This window comes from Schistocerca piceifrons, chromosome 5 (genome assembly GCF_021461385.2).
Source record: "Schistocerca piceifrons isolate TAMUIC-IGC-003096 chromosome 5, iqSchPice1.1, whole genome shotgun sequence".
Classification (NCBI taxonomy): Eukaryota; Metazoa; Arthropoda; class Insecta; order Orthoptera; family Acrididae; genus Schistocerca; species Schistocerca piceifrons.
Genome location: NC_060142.1, coordinates 691910089 through 691931287, shown reverse-complemented (window position 1 = coordinate 691931287; position 21199 = coordinate 691910089). Strand labels below are relative to the sequence as shown.

At 42.2% G+C, this 21199-nt stretch overlaps 1 protein-coding gene and 1 pseudogene across 1 annotated transcript in view; one reads left to right on the top strand and one right to left on the bottom strand.

Moving 5' to 3' along the window:
* Positions 1-17882, top strand: part of LOC124799205 (odorant receptor Or2-like) — a 96563-nt gene extending 78681 nt beyond the window's left edge. The window contains exon 7 of the mRNA XM_047262740.1: positions 17826-17882. Coding sequence (XP_047118696.1) covers positions 17826-17882 — 57 coding nt within the window. The remainder of the gene's footprint in view (positions 1-17825) is intronic.
* A 1412-nt stretch (positions 17883-19294) lies between these two features.
* Positions 19295-19491, bottom strand: LOC124799712 (annotated as a pseudogene).
* Positions 19492-21199: the final 1708 nt, after the last annotated feature.

Below are 21199 nucleotides of genomic sequence, written 5' to 3'. Positions count from 1 at the left end.
ACAAATTTTAATTATCAAACAAATTATCTGACTAGCTAACTAACCCAACATCCTACGAAGTAAATAAGTATTTTTTATTTATCCGTAACCATTTTCCACGCAAAAGTGAGAACATGGATTTTCTTGAGTTACAGAACCAAATACCAAGAATCAAAACAAATGTTTAAAACTAAATGTACGCCGCGCGGGATTAGCCGAGCGGTCTAAGGCGCTGCAGTCATGTGCGGCTGATCCCGGCGGAGGTTCGAGTCCTCCCTCAGGCATGGGTGTGTGTGTGTTTGTCCTTAGGATAATTTTGGTTAAGTAGTGTGTAAGCTTAGGGACTGATGACCTTAGCAGTTAAGTACCATAAGATTTCACACACATTTGAACAAAAAATATACGTAGTTTATTATGTAGAATCTGATACTGTAATAAAAAATGGGGGTTCCATTTGAAATTTTAAAGTTTCCTCCCGCCCCACCCCCAGGGGGCTGTGGTGGCGGGCTAATTTTAGCACCAGCAGGTGTTTCACTCGAAAATAATCAAGTTTGGATTCTACATATTTATCGTGTGAAGCTTATTTTTCGAGTTATTCTGGTTTGTCCACTTAAAATTTACGCCCTGAATATTTAAGTGAGGTCCACCAATGATCTCTTCAGTGTGGATGCATACCAAGCCTTGACCCTTACGGGAACTAGCGAAATGCCGCGAGTAATGAGCGTAGTGGGCAAGGGGCACTACACCAGCAGTGTGTGGATAAGATTATAATGTGGGTCTGACGCGAGGTGTATCAGGGTAACCAGTGCAGTTACGATGACCACTGTGTCTGGAGGCCATAGTGGTCAGTGTCCACTAAACAGCAGACCCGGCTTCCAATCCCGGTCCAGCACAAATTTTCAATTTTCCCCTTTGTTTTAAATCAATGGCTACCGGCAACTAACGTCATTAATTCCATTGTGTCTTGATTCATAGTGGCTGCAGAATCAAACATAGTGTCTCTTCTTTCGGACATGTCCGAAAGAACACACACCGCATATATAACCTTCAGTATGTCACACTAGCCTTTGTAATATTTCATCATGTGTATTTTGAAAATGTGGTACCTTATAAGATCTGGGGGAGGAATATGATCGTAGCCAGTTGAAATTACGGTTTTCTAAGAACCTTAAATTCCGCCGTTTTTAAACTTACAAACCCGCGTCTGATAATTGCTAAGTGCCTCTGCGATAAATCATCCGGATATTTATTATTTATCTGACGAGACAAGCCGAGTGCAGTCAACACCACCTAGAGACAAGGCCCATCAACCGTCCCGTGACGTCATAACCAATAGCGATAAAAAGAACGCCACAACAGGAAGGAATTATCCTAACGGGACGGAAATCGGTAGATGTGACATACATGTACAGACAAACAAATGATCACAGTTTCTGGAAAACTGGGTGATATATTCAAGAGAAAGAGCTTCACAAACTGAGCAAGGCAATAACGCGTTGCTCCACCTCTGGCTCTTATGCAAGCAATTGTTCGCCTTAACATTGGTTGATGTCCTCCTAGGACTCCCTGTTCTGCGCTCATAGGCAGCACACCGGACCTGGTACACGCCTCGCACGGGGACCACAGCACAGCTACGACACCTGAAGATGGGATTATAACAGTCCGAAACCGGTCGTGTGAAACAAAGAAATTTACAACTGAAGCGGTATTTTCATCCTCTTTTGGACATCAGATAATTCGCTCCCCCCCCCCCCTTCCCCCCCCTCCCACGAAATGCTTTGTGGACCCTCCACTGCTATTGCTGCCACCTGCCGTCGGTGAGTGGTTATTCACCTTGACGTGGAACGTAGGTGGTAATCTCATTAGTGTGACTGGACCGTGTAATATGCAGTTGAAACTATGGTGGCAGTCGTTGGACAGTTTAATACATGCATGGCGACGAAACCTGCCGATTTTAAAGAACAGAACAAAAATAAATGTGTTCATCGCTTAAATTTCTTTTTTTGTTTCTACGTAATCGGTAACTGGTACTTACACGTTTTTGAAAATGGTATTCACAAACGACACCCCTTATTTTCAATACACCGATTAACTCGGATTCTGAAGTACTAGTCAATTTTTCCTGCGTAGCAGTGGGTAGGCGGTTATTGCTTGGTAAACATTTTCACTCAAATGTGCAAGAATAAACAATGGATTTTATATATCCCCATGAAAAAAGCCACATGAGGCAGAAGTAGGTGAGGATGGCGGCAACGGAACATACCCTCTTAAGAAGATCGGACTCCCGGGGAATTTTTCGCGAAAAACACGCAACGATCAGCAGCGCGTCGTGAGGCAGTTCTTCAAGCTGCTTGTCGAACATCAAAATCGTGTTCACTGAGTTGTTGCATCACAGCCAGCTTGTATGGGTGCAAATGGAGGCCTTCATGAAGAATTTGTCTCACAGAGTGGTCCGAAATTCGAAAGGTAGCTGCTTGTTAGAGTAAGAACTTTTAGCATATTGCAGCCCCGTCACCAACTGTGATAGACTAATATTTTGAAGAATCAGCCTCAGTTGCACAAATTTTCTGGTCTTTACCAGGTTTCGGCTAAATTAATCTAGCTTTCTTCAGAAGCATAAAATCACTGTAACATGCCAGAGTAAGGCACAGTCAACATTAAAATTAAAACCTACAGTACCGTGGTACCATGACGAATTAAAACTACTTAGGTGAAGTCCAGCCCCGGCATCTCTTCACCACGCGCTCGGTTGGTAGCGGCAACTACGTTGGTTATGCTTCTGAAGAAGGCTAGATTAATTTAGCCGAAACCTGGTAAAGACCAGAAAATTTGTGCAACTGAGGATGATTCTTCAAAATATTAGCTTGTTAGCGTCTTTAGCGCCGAGGAACTCACCAAAATTACACTCTTACAGTTTCGGTGTTTTGTAGTGATCTCACGGACCGTGATTGCCCCACTCTTCTTCTTTGTAAATCCCCAATTGCCCTGAAAGTGTACACATTGAAACAATTGACTGCGCGGCGACAACCAACCGGACGTTGGGAAAAGTAGGTCTCCACGACAAACGCGCATTGTCCCTTCAGCCGAAGCGTTGTCTCTTCTGAGGAGGATTATAAAAAAAGACTTTCCCGCCTAGAACGACGCCGTCCCTTCACAGCGTCCGTCCACCGCATACCGCATTCAGATCAATTAGTTCGCCGCACTCTATATATAACTTTGAGTTACCACTGTGACCAGTTCTTTGGCACATAATCTTTTTGCGCGGGAACTTCACGGATCCAAAGAAAACATTCTGTTACTATCTCTGCACATTACGTTGAGCCTAATGAACCTTTTAAAATGGATTAAGAGGGGTCTTGTCCACATAAAAATATTTACTTGTAATCATAACCGGTCTCAGTCGAAATGCGTCCATCTTCAGACCATTTATACACAAATGTAAATACAACACGGTTTCAGAGGGAAGTCTGATAATAGTAGTAACACGCAAATTACATGGTATATAACCAAACGGATCAGTTGTTGTGGCTCCACGAACGTCAACTGATGAGAGGAGGAACACAGCTGTTGCTTAAATGTGCGGTGCTCCACCCACCGCATACCGCATTACGTCAGCAATAGCCAGTCAGCCAGTCAGGCACACAGAACGCAAAACAGTTATTGCAATAAGGTATATACTGAATAGTTACACGAAAGTTAATGACAAATGGCGAAATAGTTACATCACATTACATAAAATAACAGACGTAGACAGCATTTCGTCAGTACCTGATATACAGGGTGTCCCATTTATCTTGACCACCCCCCCCCATGAACAATGGACCTTGCCGTTGGTGGGGAGGCTTGCGTGCCTCAGCGATACAGATAGCCGTACCGTAGGTGCAACCACAACGGAGGGGTATCTGTTGAGAGGCCAGACAAACGTGTGGTTCCTGAAGAGGGGCAGCAGCCTTTTCAGTAGTTGCAAGGGCAACAGTCTGGATGATTGACTGATCTGGCCTTGTAACAATAACCAAAACGGCCTTGCTGTGCTGGTACTGCGAACGGCTGAAAGCAAGGGGAAACTACAGCCGTAATTTTTCCCGAGGGCATGCAGCTTTACTGTATGATTACATGATGATGGCGTCCTCTTGGGTAAAATATTCCGGAGGTAAAATAGTCCCCCATTCGGATCTCCGGGCGGGGACTACTCAAGAGGATGTCGTTATCAGGAGAAAGAAAACTGGCGTTCTACGGATCGGAGCGTGGAATGTCAGATCCCTTAATCGGGCAGGTAGGTTAGAAAATTTAAAAAGGGAAATGGATAGGTTGAAGTTAGATATAGTGGGAATTAGTGAAGTTCGGTGGCAGGAGGAACAAGACTTCTGGTCAGGTGACTACAGGGTTATAAACACAAAATCAAATAGGGGTAATGCAGGAGTAGGTTTAATAATGAATAGGAAAATAGGAATGCGGGTAAGCTACTACAAACAGCATAGTGAACGCATTATTGTGGCCAAGATAGATACAAAGCCCACACCTACTACGGTAGTACAAGTTTATATGCCAACTAGCTCTGCAGATGACGAAGAAATTGAAGAAATGTATGATGAAATAAAAGAAATTATTCAGATTGTGAAGGGAGACGAAAATTTAATAGTCATGGGTGACTGGAATTCGAGTGTAGGAAAAGGGAGAGAAGGAAACATAGTAGGTGAATATGGATTGGGGGACAGAAATGAAAGAGGAAGCCGCCTGGTAGAATTTTGCACAGAGCACAACATAATCATAACTAACACTTGGTTTAAGAATCATGAAAGAAGGTTGTATACATGGAAGAACCCTGGAGATACTAAAAGGTATCAGATAGATTATATAATGGTAAGACAGAGATTTAGGAACCAGGTTTTAAATTGTAAGACATTTCCAGGGGCAGATGTGGACTCTGACCACAATCTTTTGGTTATGACCTGTAGATTAAAACTGAAGAAACTGCAAAAAGGTGGGAATTTAAGGAGATGGGACCTGGATAAACTGAAAGAACCAGAGGTTGTACAGAGATTCAGGGAGAGCATAAGGGAGCAATTGACAGGAATGGAGGAAATAAATACAGTAGAAGAAGAATGGGTAGCTTTAAGGGATGAAGTAGTGAAGGCAGCAGAGGATCAAGTAGGTAAAAAGACGAGGGCTAGTAGAAATCCTTGGGTAACAGAAGAAATATTGAATTTAATTGATGAAAGGAGAAAATATAAAAATGCAGTAAGTGAAACAGGCAAAAAGGAATACAAACGTCTCAAAAATGAGATCGACAGGAAGTGCAAAATGGCTAAGCAGGGATGGCTAGAGGACAAATGTAAGGATGTAGAGGCCTATCTCACTAGGGGTAAGATAGATACCGCCTACAGGAAGATTAAAGAGACCTTTGGAGATAAGAGAACGACTGGTATGAATATCAAGAGCTCAGATGGAAACCCAGTTCTAAGTAAGTAATTCGCGTTAGTATTTTGCAGCTGTGACTTATTAAGCTGATAGTTCGGTAATTTTCACATCTGTCAACACCTGCTTTTTTTGGGATTGGAATTATTATATTCTTCTTGAAGTCTGAGGGTATTTCGCCTGTTTCATACATCTTGCTCACCAGATGGTAGAGTTTTGTCAGGGAAAGCAGAAAGGTGGAAGGAGTATATAGAGGGTCTATACAAGGGCGATGTACTTGAGGACAATATTATGGAAATGGAAGAGGATGTAGAGGAAGATGAAATGGGAGATACAATACTGCGTGAAGAGTTTGACAGAGCACTGAAAGACCTGAGTCGAAACAAGGCCCCCGGAGTAGACAATATTCCATTGGAACTACTGACGGCCGTGGGAGAGCCAGTCCTGACAAAACTCTACCATCTGGTGAGCAAGATGTATGAAACAGGCGAAATACCCTCAGACTTCAAGAAGAATATAATAATTCCAATCCCAAAAAAAGCAGGTGTTGACAGATGTGAAAATTACCGAACTATCAGCTTAATAAGTCACAGCTGCAAAATACTAACGCGAATTCTTTACAGACGAATGGAAAAACTAGTAGAAGCCAACCTCGGGGAAGATCAGTTTGGATTCCGTAGAAACACTGGAACACGTGAGGCAATACTGACCTTACGACTTATCTTAGAAGAAAGATTAAGGAAAGGCAAACCTACGTTTCTAGCATTTGTAAACTTAGAGAAAGCTTTTGACAATGTTGACTGGAATACTCTCTTTCAAATTCTGAAGGTGGCAGGGGTAAAATACAGGGAGCGAAAGGCTATTTACAATTTGTACAGAAACCAGATGGCAGTTATAAGAGTCCAGGGACATGAAAGGGAAGCAGTGGTTGAGAAGGGAGTAAGACAGGGTTGTAGCCTCTCCCCGATATTGTTCAATCTGTATATTGAGCAAGCAGTAAAGGAAACAAAAGAAAAATACGGGGTAGGTATTAAAATTCATGGAGAAGAAATAAAAACTTTGAGGTTCGCCGATGACATTGTAATTCTGTCAGAGACAGCAAAGGACTTGGAAGAGCAGTTGAATGGAATGGACAGTGTCTTGAAAGGAGGATATAAGATGAACATCAACAAAAGCAAAACAAGGATAATGGAATGTAGTCTAATTAAGTCGGGTGATGCTGAGGGAATTAGATTAGGAAATGAGGCACTTAAAGTAGTAAAGGAGTTTTGCTATTTGGGGAGCAAAATAACTGATGATGGTCGAAGTAGAGAGGATATAAAATGTAGGCTGGCAATGGCAAGGAAAGCGTTTCTGAAGAAGAGAAATTTGTTAACATCGAGTATACATTTAAGTGTCAGGAAGTCATTTCTGGAAGTATTCGTATGGAGTGTAGCCATGTATGGAAGTGAAACATGGACGATGAATAGTTTGGACAAGAAGAGAATAGAAGCTTTCGAAATGTGGTGCTACAGAAGAATGCTGAAGATTAGATGGGTAGATCACATAACTAATGAGGAAGTATTGAATAGGATAGGGGAGAAGAGAAGTTTGTGGCACAACTTGACCAGAAGAAGGGATCGGTTGGTAGGACATGTTCTGAGGCATCAAGGGATCACCAATTTAGTATTGGAGGGCAGCGTGGAGGGTAAAAATCGTAGAGGGAGACCAAGAGATGAATACACTAAGCAGATTCAGAAGGATGTAGGTTGCAGTAGGTACTGGGAGATGAAAAAGCTTGCACAGGATAGAGTGGCATGGAGAGCTGCATCAAACCAGTCTCAGGACTGAAGACCACAACAACAACAACCCTAAATAACTGTTTGTCCAGATGCAAATTACAAAATGGTTCAGCAAATATTCTTTAGTCGTCAATCAGCATGATTGCCTTCGTTGTAGTTTGTCTTTTACAAAGATATGAACAGCGGTAGGTGACTTTTGTAAATGCCACCCTGTGTATTTTATTTGATAATTCATTTCCTCTCCTAAAGACCTAATTAAAAATGTATCACAGTGTACCATTCACTGAAACACAACGTTATTTATTACATAACACAGCATTGACGCCGGCCACGGTGGCTCAGCGGTTCTAGGCGCTTCAGTCCGGAACCGCGCGACTGCAGGTTCGAATCCTGCCTCGGGCATGGATGTGTGTGATGTCCTTAGGTTAGTTAGGTTTAAGTAGTTCTAAGTTCTAGGGGACTGAAGACCTCAGATGTTAAGTCCCATAGTGCTCAGAGCCATTTGAACCAACATTGACTTTGAGCCCGGGATCACAAACTCGTCCACTTGCTGGAGTTGTCAGAAAACAAATGAAAACCAAGTAAAAACATTACACAAAATTGACTTTGACTCTCCTGTACCATTGCCCATGAGTAGAACATTCAAAGCTGCTCAAAGTGGTGACCATGGACACCGATACACTGGTGCACTCGTTGAATGAAAGAATTATTTACCGCTTCCAGTGTTGCCTGCTGAAGAGAATTACAAGCAAGCACTATACGTTCCTGCATGTCCTCTGAAGTTGTTGGAATATCGCGATAAACAACGTCTTTAATGCACCCCCAAAGAAAAAAGTCCAGAGGATTTAAATCAGGCCAAGTAACTTTTCCTCCTCGACCAATCCATCTGGCAGGATACCTTCGGTTCAGAACACGATGTTCACGCAAGTCATTATGTGCTGGACCTCCATCGTGTTGATACCACAAAGCATTCTGGTTTTTAGCGGCACTTCATCCACAAGAGGAGGAAGAATTCGTCTGAGGAAGTTGGCATACGCTGTGCCGTTTAGACTACCACTGATGAAATAAGGGCCAATAATTGCAGTACCAAGCGTCCCACACCCGACGCTAACTCTCTATAGATGCTGATGTTCCACCTGTCTAAGCAATCGTGGGTTGTCGCTGGACCAATAATGCATGTTCCTTGTATATACCTGTCCTCTGTTTGAGAAGGAACATTCATCGGTAAATCGAACATTGGAGAAGAGTTCGGGTTGTCGAGGATTTGCTGCTGTGCCCACTGACAGAACTGTACACGACTCTGAAAATCATTCCCATGCAATTCTTGATGTAGGTGTACATGGTAACGATGGAAAAGGTGACGTGTAAGAATACGATGTACACTGGTTTTAGGAATGCCAGTCTCGTGTTCTAGCTGTCGTGTGCTAACATGTGGATTCATAGTAACGGAAGCGAGAACAGTAACTTCGGCATCTTCGTCTGTGCGAGTGCTACGACGATTGCGTTGTCGTGAGTTGAAACTTCCCCTTTCCTGAAGCGTCGCAGCAAGACGAGAAAACACCCGTCGGGAAGGTGGGTTCTTGTCAGGATATCGCTCTCTGTACAGTTCCGCTGCCTGCGTAGCATTTCGCCTACCTTCAACAACAATAAAAGAAATGTTATGTCGACGCAGTTTGTAGGAAGGGCAGCCTTCACTGTATGACTACTCTTGGTTCAAATGGCTCTAAGCACTAAGGGACTGAACATCTGAGGTCATCAGTCCCCTCGAACTTAGAACTACTTAAACCTAACTAACCTAAGGACATCACACACATCCATGCCCGAGGCAGGATTCGAACCTGCGACCGTAGTACCCGCGTGGTTCCGGACTGAAGCGCCTAGAACCGCTCGGCCACACCGGCCGGCCAACAATAAAAGAAACGTTATGTTGATGCAGTTTCTAGGAAGGACAGCCTCTGCTGTATGCCTACTCTACACAACAGTATTTAAAAGGACTAAACTATTGTATCAAATGAACCCGTACTTAGGAAAATAGTATTGCAAATACCGTTCTGCTAACTTACATTCCCCGTAGATGAGTATCATTTCTACTTTCTCTTCGTTGGTGTAAATTCCACCCGCACACTCTGTAACTGACGATGGTTGACGGAATGGCGGGTGTGCATTCTACTTATGTTTACATTTGTCCTCTGTCAACGTCATCACGTGGATGTGTTCCATTACCCCGAGTAGCTGCACTAAGCACTGCGAGCGTCAACGTCATGTTGTGTTATGTAATTAATAACGTTGTGTTCCAGTGAATGGTACAATGTGATACATTTCTGGATAGGTCTTTAGGAGAGGAAGTGAAGAACCGAATCAAATATATAGGCTGCCATTTAAAAAAGTCATACCGCTGTTCATATCTTTGTAAAATACAAAGCTACAACGAAGGCAATCATACTGATTGATGTCCCCCTGACGGCTAAAGAATATTTGCTTGAAACATTTTGTAGTTAGCGTCTGGACAAACAATTATTTAGGGTGGTCAAAATAAATGGTACACCCTGAATATAGCCGAGGTAACCAATAACTATCGGCTGTGAGAACATCGATAGCCGTCTGTGGGTATTTGCCGAAAACTCGTAGGTCGTTGCCATCAAAGAGAGTGGCTAAGTGACGTCAGCATGTCCCATGGGGACGACATTGAGGTATCGATTTGCGCCATCCAGCAGAAGACGATTTCAGCGGCTGGAGTTTAAAAATGCATTGGCATGCAGGCACGCTTGTAGAAATTGCATATCACGTATTGCAGAATGCTCCTAGATCGTAGTGCCAGTGAAAATGCTGCTTGATTGATGCCACTGTTTTGCATGGAAGCGGCTTGGAAGTGTCGATATGCAGGTTTTGACGGAAGACGATTCCAAAGCTGCAAGAGCGACTAGCTAATACAGAATTCTGGTATGCAGGTAAGACAACAGTAGCGCTGTATGTCACATCCCTCAGATGACTGTGACCAAGTGTCCAACAAAATACCAAGTAAAACAGGCGTACTTTGATATCCAGTGTATGGAAATGCGTTACATCAAAAGAATGCTATGACACAAAAGTCATGGACCCATAAAGGTACTCCAAATATGAAACAAAAAGCTTAGTAAATGAAAATCTAAAAGATACTGCAAACAAAGTTGTTTGGAATCACGAATATTCCATGAAACTAAATGAAATGTGCGCACATAATGTCAGATGCGCGCAAAGACAAGTTACATCAATGAAACACTACGACACTAAACATCGTGACCAATTGAGATACTCATAAATGTAAAACAAAAAGCATAAGCAGTCTAAATTTTAAAAAAAAAACTGAATATAGTCATTTACAGACATGAAAAATTCTGTAAAGTATCAACTAACATGAAATTAAAATTATTATTTCGAGAAATAAAAAGAGCAATAAAAACAGAAAGAAGGGAAAACGCATTCTATAGCAAGCCTACAACAAGATCATCAGATTTGCCCTTATGTTCGTTTCTATCATCATTTTTTTTTATTTCTCCACCCAACAATAATTTTAATTCCATGTTTGTTGTAATTTTATGGATTTTTTCTTGGCTCTAAGCAATTATATCTACAGCATTTTCTAAATTTTGACTACCTATGCTTCTTGTTTCATATTTTGACTACCCTGATAGGTTCATGATATTTGTGTCATAGCTTCTTTTGATGTAACCTATTTTACTTGTTATCTTGTTCGTCTCTTGGTCACGGTCATCTTGGAGATCCGACATACAACGCTACTGCTGTCTTACTTGCATACCAGTATTCTGTATCAGGTCGTTACAGTCGCAGCTATGAAATTTTCTTCCGCTAAAACGTGCGTTTCGACACTTCTAAGTCGCTTCCGTGGTAAACAACGGCATCGCTTAAGCAGTATTTGCACTGGTACTACGATCTAGGAGCGTTCTACAATACCTGTCGTGCATTTCTACAAGTCTGCCTGCATGCCAGAGCGTTTTTGACATCCACATGCTTTCGCAGCTCTGAAATCGTCTTCTGCTGGATGGTGCTTATCGATACCTTAATGCCGTCTCCATGGGAACCATTGTCGCGTAAGTTAGCCACCCTCCTGACTGACATACGATCTACGAGTTTTCATCAAATACCCACTGATGGCCATCGATGTTCTCACAGTCGATTATAATTTTTTTTTCGGCTACATATATATCTTTATGAAATGCAATCTCCATAAGTTATTTTATACAATTTAATGTACCTATTTCTTCGTTTGTTATTAATTTTTGTGTAACTATTCTGTATATGTCTTATTGCAATAATTGTTTTACGTCCTGTATGCCTCGCTGAGTATTCTGCAGAGTCATGTGTATCGTTGTTGAAGGGCTCTGAAGACTAGATTAGAGTAATTGCTAAATGCTCACAGGCATCTGAGCAGTCAATCTTCCTGCGCTCCATACACGAGTCGAACGGGAAGAAATCCCAATATGTGGTACAATGGAAAGTACTTCCCGCCGTGCACTTCACAGTTGTTTTCCAGAGTATGTTAGTAAATGGTTGAATTGGATGTGAGTACTATGGGCCTTAACATCTGAGGTCATCAGTCCCTTAGGACTTAGAACTACTTAAACCTAGCTAACCTAAGGACATCACACACATCCATGTCTGAGGCAGGATTCGAACCTGCGACCATAGCGGTCGCGCGGTTCCAGGCAGAAGCGCCTAGAACCCCTCGGCCACACACCGGCCGGCACTATGTTTGTAGATACAGAATGGACAAGGATGAGGATGGAACTCAATTTCGTCTTTTTTCAAAGAATCATGATGGTATTCATTGTGAGCAGAAACCTTAAATCTAGCTCGCCAGATAGAGATTAAATCCCAATCCTCCTGAAAGAAAATCTAATGTTTATAACACTGTGCCACATTGCTCACTTTCCTAAGAGGAAGGATATAGAAAAGAAAATGACTTCACCATAGCCTCAGATTTAAAACGTCTTAATTTTCGTGCAGTATGCACTCAGTTGAAATTTTGTAACTGGTTAATTGTGTGTCTGGCCTCATTTTTTGTGTATTTTGTGTACTTTTTTTAGTTTCATTCGTGTTCCAAATTAGATTATAAAGACAATGGATAAAATCATTTTCGGACATAAGAATTGCTTTTGAAAAATACCTCAATGTCCCAATATAATCTGATCAGTTATATAGCTAAATCAGGCTCAGCGATGAAAATAAGTCAGCGAGACAGAATGTACAAGGCAGTGGCAAAGCATTACCACATAGCTAGCGAGCCAGTGCTGATAGCACTGCGTCCTCAGTGCGGTATTCTTCATTAATAGAGAGAAAAAGTAGTGTTCAAATGGCTCTAAGCACTATGGGACTTAACATCTGATGCCATCAGACCCCTAGACTTAGAACTACTTGAATCTAACTAACCTAAGGACATCACACACATCCATGCCCGAGGCAGGATTAGAACCTGCAACCATAGCAGCAGCGCGGTTCCGGACTGAAGCCCTAGAACCGCTTGGCCACAGCGGTCGGCTCTGCGGCCGGAAAGAGATCGTGCAAGAACGGGACCAACGACGACTGAAGAGAATCGTTCAACGTGACTCAAGTGCAACCCTTCCGCAAATTGCTGCTGATTTCAATGTTGGCGATCAACAAGTGTCAGCGTGTGAACCATTCAACGAAACATCATCGATATGGGCCCACAACACCTACTGGTCTGCAGGAAACTAAACAACCCGTGTTGGACTCAAGGCCTATTTGAAGCAAATGACAAGGCTATTCAAGCTGCAGTGTATTGGGCTTCACGTGGGATATGAAAATCGCTCTGTTTCGCATTCTTAGCACTTATCATTATATGTTACATACTTTTCTATATTATTGTAGTTAATTTACCTTATAACCATGTATTATTGTATTATAACTGCTTCTCTTGCATTGTAATATAATTTTTTTTTTTTTTTTTTTTTTTTTTTTTTTTTGTAAAATGGTGATGTCCTGGATACGATAAATAAATAAATCGATATGGGCTTTCGGAACCGAAGTCCTACTAGTGTATACTTGATGCCTGCATGACACAAAGCTTTACGCCTCGCCTGGGCCCGTCAACACCGTCATTGGACTGTTGATGACTGGAAACATGTTGTCTGGTCGGACGAGTCTCGTTTCAAACTGTATCGAGCGGTTGGACGTGCACGGGTATGGAGACAACCTCATGAATCCAGGGACTCTACATATTAGCAGGGGACTGTTCAACCTGGTGGAGGCTCTGTAACGGTGTGGGGCGTGTGCAGTTGGAGTGATATGCGACCCCTGATACGTCTAGACACGACTCTGACAGGTGACGTGTACGTAAGCATCCCGTCTGAACACTTGCATCCATTCATGTCCATTGTCCATTGGGCCTGACTTGGGCAATTCCAGCAGGACAATGCGACATCCCACACGTCCAGATTTGCTGCAGAGTGGCTCCAGGAATACTCTTATGAGTTTAAACACTTCCGCTGCCCACCAAACTCCCCAGACATGAACATTACTGAGCATATCTGGGTTGCCTTGCAACGTGCTGTTCAGAAGAGATCTCCATCCCGTCGTACTCTTGCGGATTTACGGACAGCCCTGCAGGATTCATGGTGTCAGTTCCCTCCAGCACTACTTCCGACATTAGTCGAGTCAATGCCACATCGTGTTGTGACACTTCTGCGTGCTCGCTGGGGCTCTGCGGGATATTAGGCGGGTGTACAAGTTTCTTTGGCTTTTCAGTGTTCATTACGCGAGTGTTTAAATTAAGAGGCATTTCTGTATACGTAACGGGAATTAAAAATCAACTTTTAGTTCTTAAGAGCGCTAGTTAGCAATCCTGCGCTCATGATTCATCTTGTAGTAATAATACACCAGTAATTGTAGCATGTATACTTGTATTTTAGACTTGTATGTGTGAATTAAAGCTTTAGAGGCGTCAGATTCGAAAAAATACCGTAATGTAAATCCCCGACTGCACAACTTTTCCGGGTTTCAGTATTACTTGTGTCACCAGGCACAAATTCGACCACGTCAGATGTGACGCAGGAAGAGCAACAGCCACTCATTACAACTATATTTGGTGAAACTCTCCAAGATTTTTTTCTGCAGTGAAGTAGCGCATGCGGTGCCACATAGCCTATAGGACTGTACCTTGCTTGCTTTGGCTCTGCTATAAGAAACGAATCAGGGAAGCTCCAAAACAACCAATTGGCTGGAAAACTTGACTTGCGCCATAGGGTGGTGGGGTTTCGGGTTCCGCTGAATAGGTCAGGAATTCATTACACTCAGCTGGCGGCTACACGGGTAGCGGAGGCTGTGTGGCGTGGACTGGGCGGTTTTTTAGGTTAGAAGGCCTCGGGAAAGTACGGGGTGGGCTGCAATCTCAAAGGGTGCATGGCAAATACAGGACGTGCTTGTATCAAGGAACAGTCGGAATTGTAGTTGTAAATTGTTGTAGTTGTGCTGGGAAAGTCCCTGAGCTTCAAGCGCTAATAGAAAGCACAGAAGCTGAAATCGTTATAGGTACAGAAAGCTGGCTAAAGCCTGAAATAAGTTCTCCAGAAATTTTTACGAAGTCTCAGACCGTGTTCAGGAAAGATAGATTAGGTAGCATTGGTGGGGGAGTATTTGTGTCTGTCAGTAGTGGTTTATCTTGTCGTGAAGTCGAAGTAGATACTCCATGCGAATTGGTATGGGTGGAGGTTATACTTAACAGCCGAACTAAGTTAATAATTGGCTCCTTCTACCGACCCCCAGACTCCGATGATATAGTTGCTGAACAGTTCATAGAAAATTTGAGTCTCGTAACAAATAAATACCCCACTCATACGGTTATAGTTGGTGGTGACTTCGACCTTCCCTCGATATGTTGGCAAAAATACTTGTTCAAAACCGGTGGTAGGCAGAAAACATCTTCTGAGATTGTCCTAAATGCTTTCTCCGAAAATTATTTCGAGCAGTTAGTCCACGAACCCACGCGAATTGTAAATGGTTGCGAAAACATACTTGACCTCTTAGCCACAAACAATCCAGAACTAATAGAGAGCATCATGACTGATACAGGGATTAGTGATCACAAGGTCGTTGTAGCTAGGCTCAATACCGTTTCTTCCAAATCCACCAGAAACAAACGCAAAATAATTTTATTTAAAAAAGCGGATAAAGTGTCACTAGAAGCCTTCCTAAGAGACAATCTCCATTCCTTCCGAACTGACTATGCAAATGTAGACGAGATGTGGCTCAAATTCAAAGATATAGTAGCAACAGCAATTGAGAGATTCATACCTCATAAAGAGATGGAACTGATCCCCCATGGTACACAAAACAGGTCCGAACGCTGTTCCAGAGGCAACGGAAAAAGCATGCGAAGTTCAGAAGAACGCGAAATCCCGAAGATTGGCTAAAATTTACAGACGCGCGAAATTTGGCACGGACTTCAATGCGAGATGCCTTTAATAGGTTCCACAACGAAACATTGTCTCGAAATTTGGTAGAAAATCCGAAGAAATTATGGTCGTATGTAAAGTACACAAGCGGCAGGACGCAGTCAATACCTTCACTGCGCAGTGCCGATGGTACTGTTACCGACGACCGTGCCGCTAAAGCGGAGTTATTGAACGCAGTTTTCCGAAATTCCTTCACCAGGGAAGACGAATGTAATGTTCCAGAATTTGAAACACGAACAGCTGCTAGCATGAGTCTCTTAGAAGTAGATACCTTAGGGGTTGCAAAGCAACTCAAATCGCTTGATACGGGCAAGTCTTCAGGTCCAGACTGTATACCGATTAGGTTCCTTTCAGATTACGCTGATAAAATAGCAGCATACTTAGCAATCATATACAACCGCTCGCTCACCGATAGATCTGTACCTACAGATTGGAAAATTGCGCAGGTCGCACCAGTGTTTAAGAAGGGTAGTAGGAGTAATCTATCGAACTACAGACCTATATCATTGACGTCGGTTTGCAGTAGGGTTTTGGAGCATATATTGTATTCAAACATTATGAATCACCACGAAGGGAACGATCTATTGATACGTAATCAGCATGGTTTCAGAAAACATCGTTCTTGTGCAACGCAGCTAGCTCTTTATTCGCACGAATTAATGGCCGCTATCGACAGGGGATCTCAAGTTGATTCCGTATTTCTAGATTTCCGGAAAGCTTTTGACACCGTTCCTCACAAGCGACTTCTAATCAAACTGCGGGCCTATGGGGTATCGTCTCAGTTGTGCGACTGGATTCGTGATTTTCTGTCAGGAAGATCGCAGTTCGTAGTAAGAGACGGCAAATCATCGAGTAAAACTGAAGTGATATCAGGTGTTCCCCAGGGAAGCGTCCTGGGACCTCTGCTGTTCCCGATCTATATAAATGACCTGGGTGACAATCTGAGCAGTTCTCTTAGGTTGTTCGCAGATGATGCTGTAATTTACCGTCTAGTAAGGTCATCCGAAGACCAGTATCAGTTGCAAAGCGATTTAGAAAAGATTGTTGTATGGTGTGGCAGGTGGCAGTTGATGCTAAATAACGAAAAGTGTGAGGTGATCCACATGAGTTCCAAAAGAAATCCGTTGGAATTCGATTACTCGATAAATAGTACAATTCTCAAGGCTGTCAATTCAACTAAGTACCTGGGTGTTAAAATTACGAACAACTTCAGTTGGAAAGACCACATATATAATATTGTGGGGAGGGCGAGCCAAAGGTTACGTTTCATTGGCAGGACACTTAGAAGATGCAACAAGTCCACTAAAGAGACAGCTTACACTACACTCGTTCGTCCTCTGTTAGAATATTGCTCCGCGGTGTGGAATCCTTACCAGGTGAGATTGACGGAGGACATCGAAAGGGTGCAAAAAAGGGCAGCTCGTTTTGTATTATCACGTAATAGGGGAGAGAGTGTGGCAGATATGATACGCGAGTTGGGATGGAAGTCATTAAAGCAAAGACGTTTTTCGTCGCGGCGAGATCTATTTACGAAATTTCAGTCACCAACTTTCTCTTCCGAATGCGAAAATATTTTGTTGAGCCCAACCTACATAGGTAGGAATGTTCATCAAAATAAAATAAGAGAAATCAGAGCTCGAACTGAAAGGTTTAGGTGTTCGTTTTTCCCGCGCGCTGTTCAGGAGTGGAATGGTAGAGAGATAGTATGATTGTGGTTCGATGAACCCTCTGCCAAGCACTTAAATGTGAATTGCAGAGTAGTCATGTAGATGTAGATGTAGATGAAAACCTGGACACTGGTCTTTACTTTTTCGCTTATTTATTTAATTGGTTGTCTATGCTTTTATTTGTAAATATGAATGCCACAAAGTTGGATATTTGTGATTTTCAGAGAGAAATAACCATTAAATAATTAACAGTAATATGAATACTGATTTATGACGGTTTGAGCGAATGACACAGGGGCTGTATGAGTACGTGAGTGTCATAATGTAGGACGTACGGCCTACCTGATGAAGGGGGCTTGCAAGAGTGGCGGAAGTGTTGGTTTATTTTGTAACATGAATCTGTCACCAATCCGGATGAATATGGATGCCGACTCTGGCCTATATTTTGTTGTTGTTGTAAATATTGGAGCATAAGCAGGCGTGTCTAATTAGCTGTGTAATTGTGTTTGTTGCAGCTGATGAACGCTTCCTTCTCGTACTTCATGGTGCTGAGGGAGTTGAACGCCGAATAGTCGTCACTTCCAGAAAGACACTAGCACCGCCATGTAGCTCTAGCACAAAGTTCTCCACCTCTGTTTAACCAATAAAGTGCTTATCCAAATATTAGCGTTACCTTTCTTTCTCATTTAAAATTAAGTATGGCGAAAAATGTAGAAATATGTTACGTATCAAGAAATAACCAAGTATCTCAAATCAGCAGCCTAAGAATCCTTCACCTAGAGATTACGCAGAAATAACAGATCCACAGAACATATTAAAAGCAGCAACAACTCACTTATGAACGGAGGCAGCAGAAAGTTCAATAAAATCATTACTAACATACTTGCACATCGGCGTTATCAACATCCATATTTTTAATAAATGAAAAGCACCAGTTTGCTTTTGTTCTACAATATTACTTTTATTGTAAACCGGTTTTCGGCTTACAAGGCCATCTTCAGACATTTACTGAGTATTATCACCAAAGACGTTAAATGTTGGCAGACAACATTGGAAGAGAAGTAACACATCTAGTCTGATGTAGAAACATACAGTAAGTAACATCTTTGCAATGAAAAAGTAAAAACTGAACTGTACATGAATAACAATGGAATAACATGGAGAGTGATACACTACAAATTAAAAGAAGAGACAGTTATCAATGTAAATACCATGTTTCATACCTCCTGATGAAGCCTTGTCTAGTACTAATTTTATTTTATTAGTTTTGTTTATTAATAGAAACTGTTATGCAGGTATGCTATTCCTATTTTGTGCTAAAAGTTTTCCTGTCTACTCCATTGTTATTCACGTACAGTTCAGTTTTTACTTTTTCATTGCAAAGATGTTACTTACTGTATGTTTCTACGTCAGTCTAGATGTGTTACTTCTCTTCCAATGTTGTCTGCTAACATTTAACTTCTTTGGTGATAATACTCAGTAAATGTCTGAAGATGGCCTTGTAAGCCGAAACCCGGTTTACAATAAAAGTAATATTGTAGAACAAAAGCAAACTGGTGCTTTTCATTTATTATAATGTTGTTCTACCAAGAACCGACGGAAGATTCTGTTAATTTCCATATTTTTAATTACTACGCTGTCGCACCATTATGAACAAAGCGCTAGATCGAGTAACGCTGAGTTCTCGTGACAGTTCAAACACCAGTAAGGCCCTCTATTTAGTTATGCACGGCTAATTCTCGGAAACAAAGACTTTATCACTAAGAACATTGTTCAGAACGACTCAGATATAACTGAAAACAAATGAAAACTACTAATAAATTATTTTGTTGTATTCGGTTGATTACTAGCTGATGTACAGCACAGATAACGTATACACACATTATTAAACACAACAGTGCTAATTATAACAGTTGACTTCGAGCTCAACACCATGATGGCAATAAGACGCACAAATAGTCAACTGAGTCTCCCAAGCCTTAAGACGAAAGTCCCTATTCCCTTCCCCCCAAAAGGCATGGTGAACGATCATCGATTGCAGATGAGATCCCACGAATCCCATTCTGCATGCCTCATGCTCAGGGAAAGTGCTATCACTCATCATCGTCGTTGTGTCTACTCCAGTATTGAACTAAAGAGAATTGAAGACATGCTACAGAAATGATCATCAAGTATACAAATTTTAATCATACTGATAATTTTAATTACGTTTTGTAATGCAGCAATCAGATTTATTCTATTCCAGGACCACTTCATTGAAGAATTAGCTGTATATTTTTAAAAATCCCCACACCCTTAAAATGCCCTGTTACAGCAGACAAAATAGCGGGGCCTGAAGCTTTCATGCACATTCGCAGCATGTCAATATCTGACATACACTGACATGACAGAAGCCATGGGATAGTTATATGCACATTTACAGATGGCGGTAGTATCGCGTACACAAAATATAAAAGGCCAGTGCATTGGTGAAGTTGTCATTTGTTCTCAGGTGATTCATGTGGAAAAGTCTCTGACGTGATTATGGCCGCACGACTGGAGTAAACAGACGTTGAACGCAGAAGGATAGTTGGAGCAAGACACTTGGGACATTCCGTTTTTGAAATCGTCAGGGATTTCAGTACTGCAAGATCCACAGTGACGGGATACCAATTCGTTTCTACACAGAGTACGCGAAAGAATTTGCCCACCTTCTGACAGCCGTGTACCGCAAGTCTCTAGAGGAACGGAAGGTTCCAAATGACTGGAAAAGAGCACGGGTAGTCCCAGTCTTCAAGAAGGGTCGTCGAGCAGATGCGCAAAACTATAGACCTATATCTCTGACGTCGATCTGTTGTAGAATTTTAGAACATGTTTTTTGCTCGAGTATCATGTCGTTTTTGGAAACCCAGAATCTACTATGAAGGAATCAACATGATTCCGGAAACAGCGATCGTGTGAGATCCAACTCGCTTTATTTGTTCATGAGACCCGGAAAAAATATGAGATACAGTCTCCCAGGTAGATGCCATTTTCCTTGACTTCCGGAAGGCGTTCGATACAGTTCCGCACTGTCGCCTGATAAACATAGTAAGAGCCTACTGAATATCAGGCCATCTGTGTGGCTGGATTGAAGAGTTTTTAGCAAACAGAACACAGCATGGTGTTATCAATGGAGAGACGTCTACAGACGTTAAAGTAACCTCTGGCGTGCCACAGGGGAGTGTTATGGGACCATTGCTTTTCACAATATATATAAATGACCTAGTAGATAGTGTCGGAAGTTCCATGCGGCTTTTCGCGGATGATGCTGTACTATACAGAGAAGTTGCAGCATTAGAAAATTGTAGCGAAATGCAGGAAGATCTGCAGCGGATAGGCACTTGGTGCAGGGAGTGGCAACTGACCCTTAACATAGACAAATATAATGTATTGCGAATACATAGAAAGAAGGATCCTTTATTGTATGATTATATGATAGCGGAACAAACACTGGTAGCAGTTACTTCTGTAAAATATTTGGGAGTATGCGTGCGGAGCGATTTGAAGTCGAATGATCATATAAAATTAATTGTTGGTAAGGCGGGTACCAGGTTGAGATTCATTGGGAGAGTCCTTAGAAAATGTAGTCCATCAACAAAGGAGGTGGCTTACAAAACACTCGTTCGACCTATACTTGAGTGTTGCTCAACAGTGTGGGATCCGTACCAGATCGGGTTGACGGAGGAGATAGAGAAGATCGAAAGAAGAGCGGCGCGTTTCGTCACAAGGTTATTTGGTAACCGTGATAGCGTTACGGAGATGTTCAATAAACTCAAGTGGCAGACTCTGCAAGAGAGGCGCTCTGCATCGCGGTGTAGCTTGCTCGCCAGGTTTCGAGAGGGTGCGTTTCTGGATGAGGTATCGAATA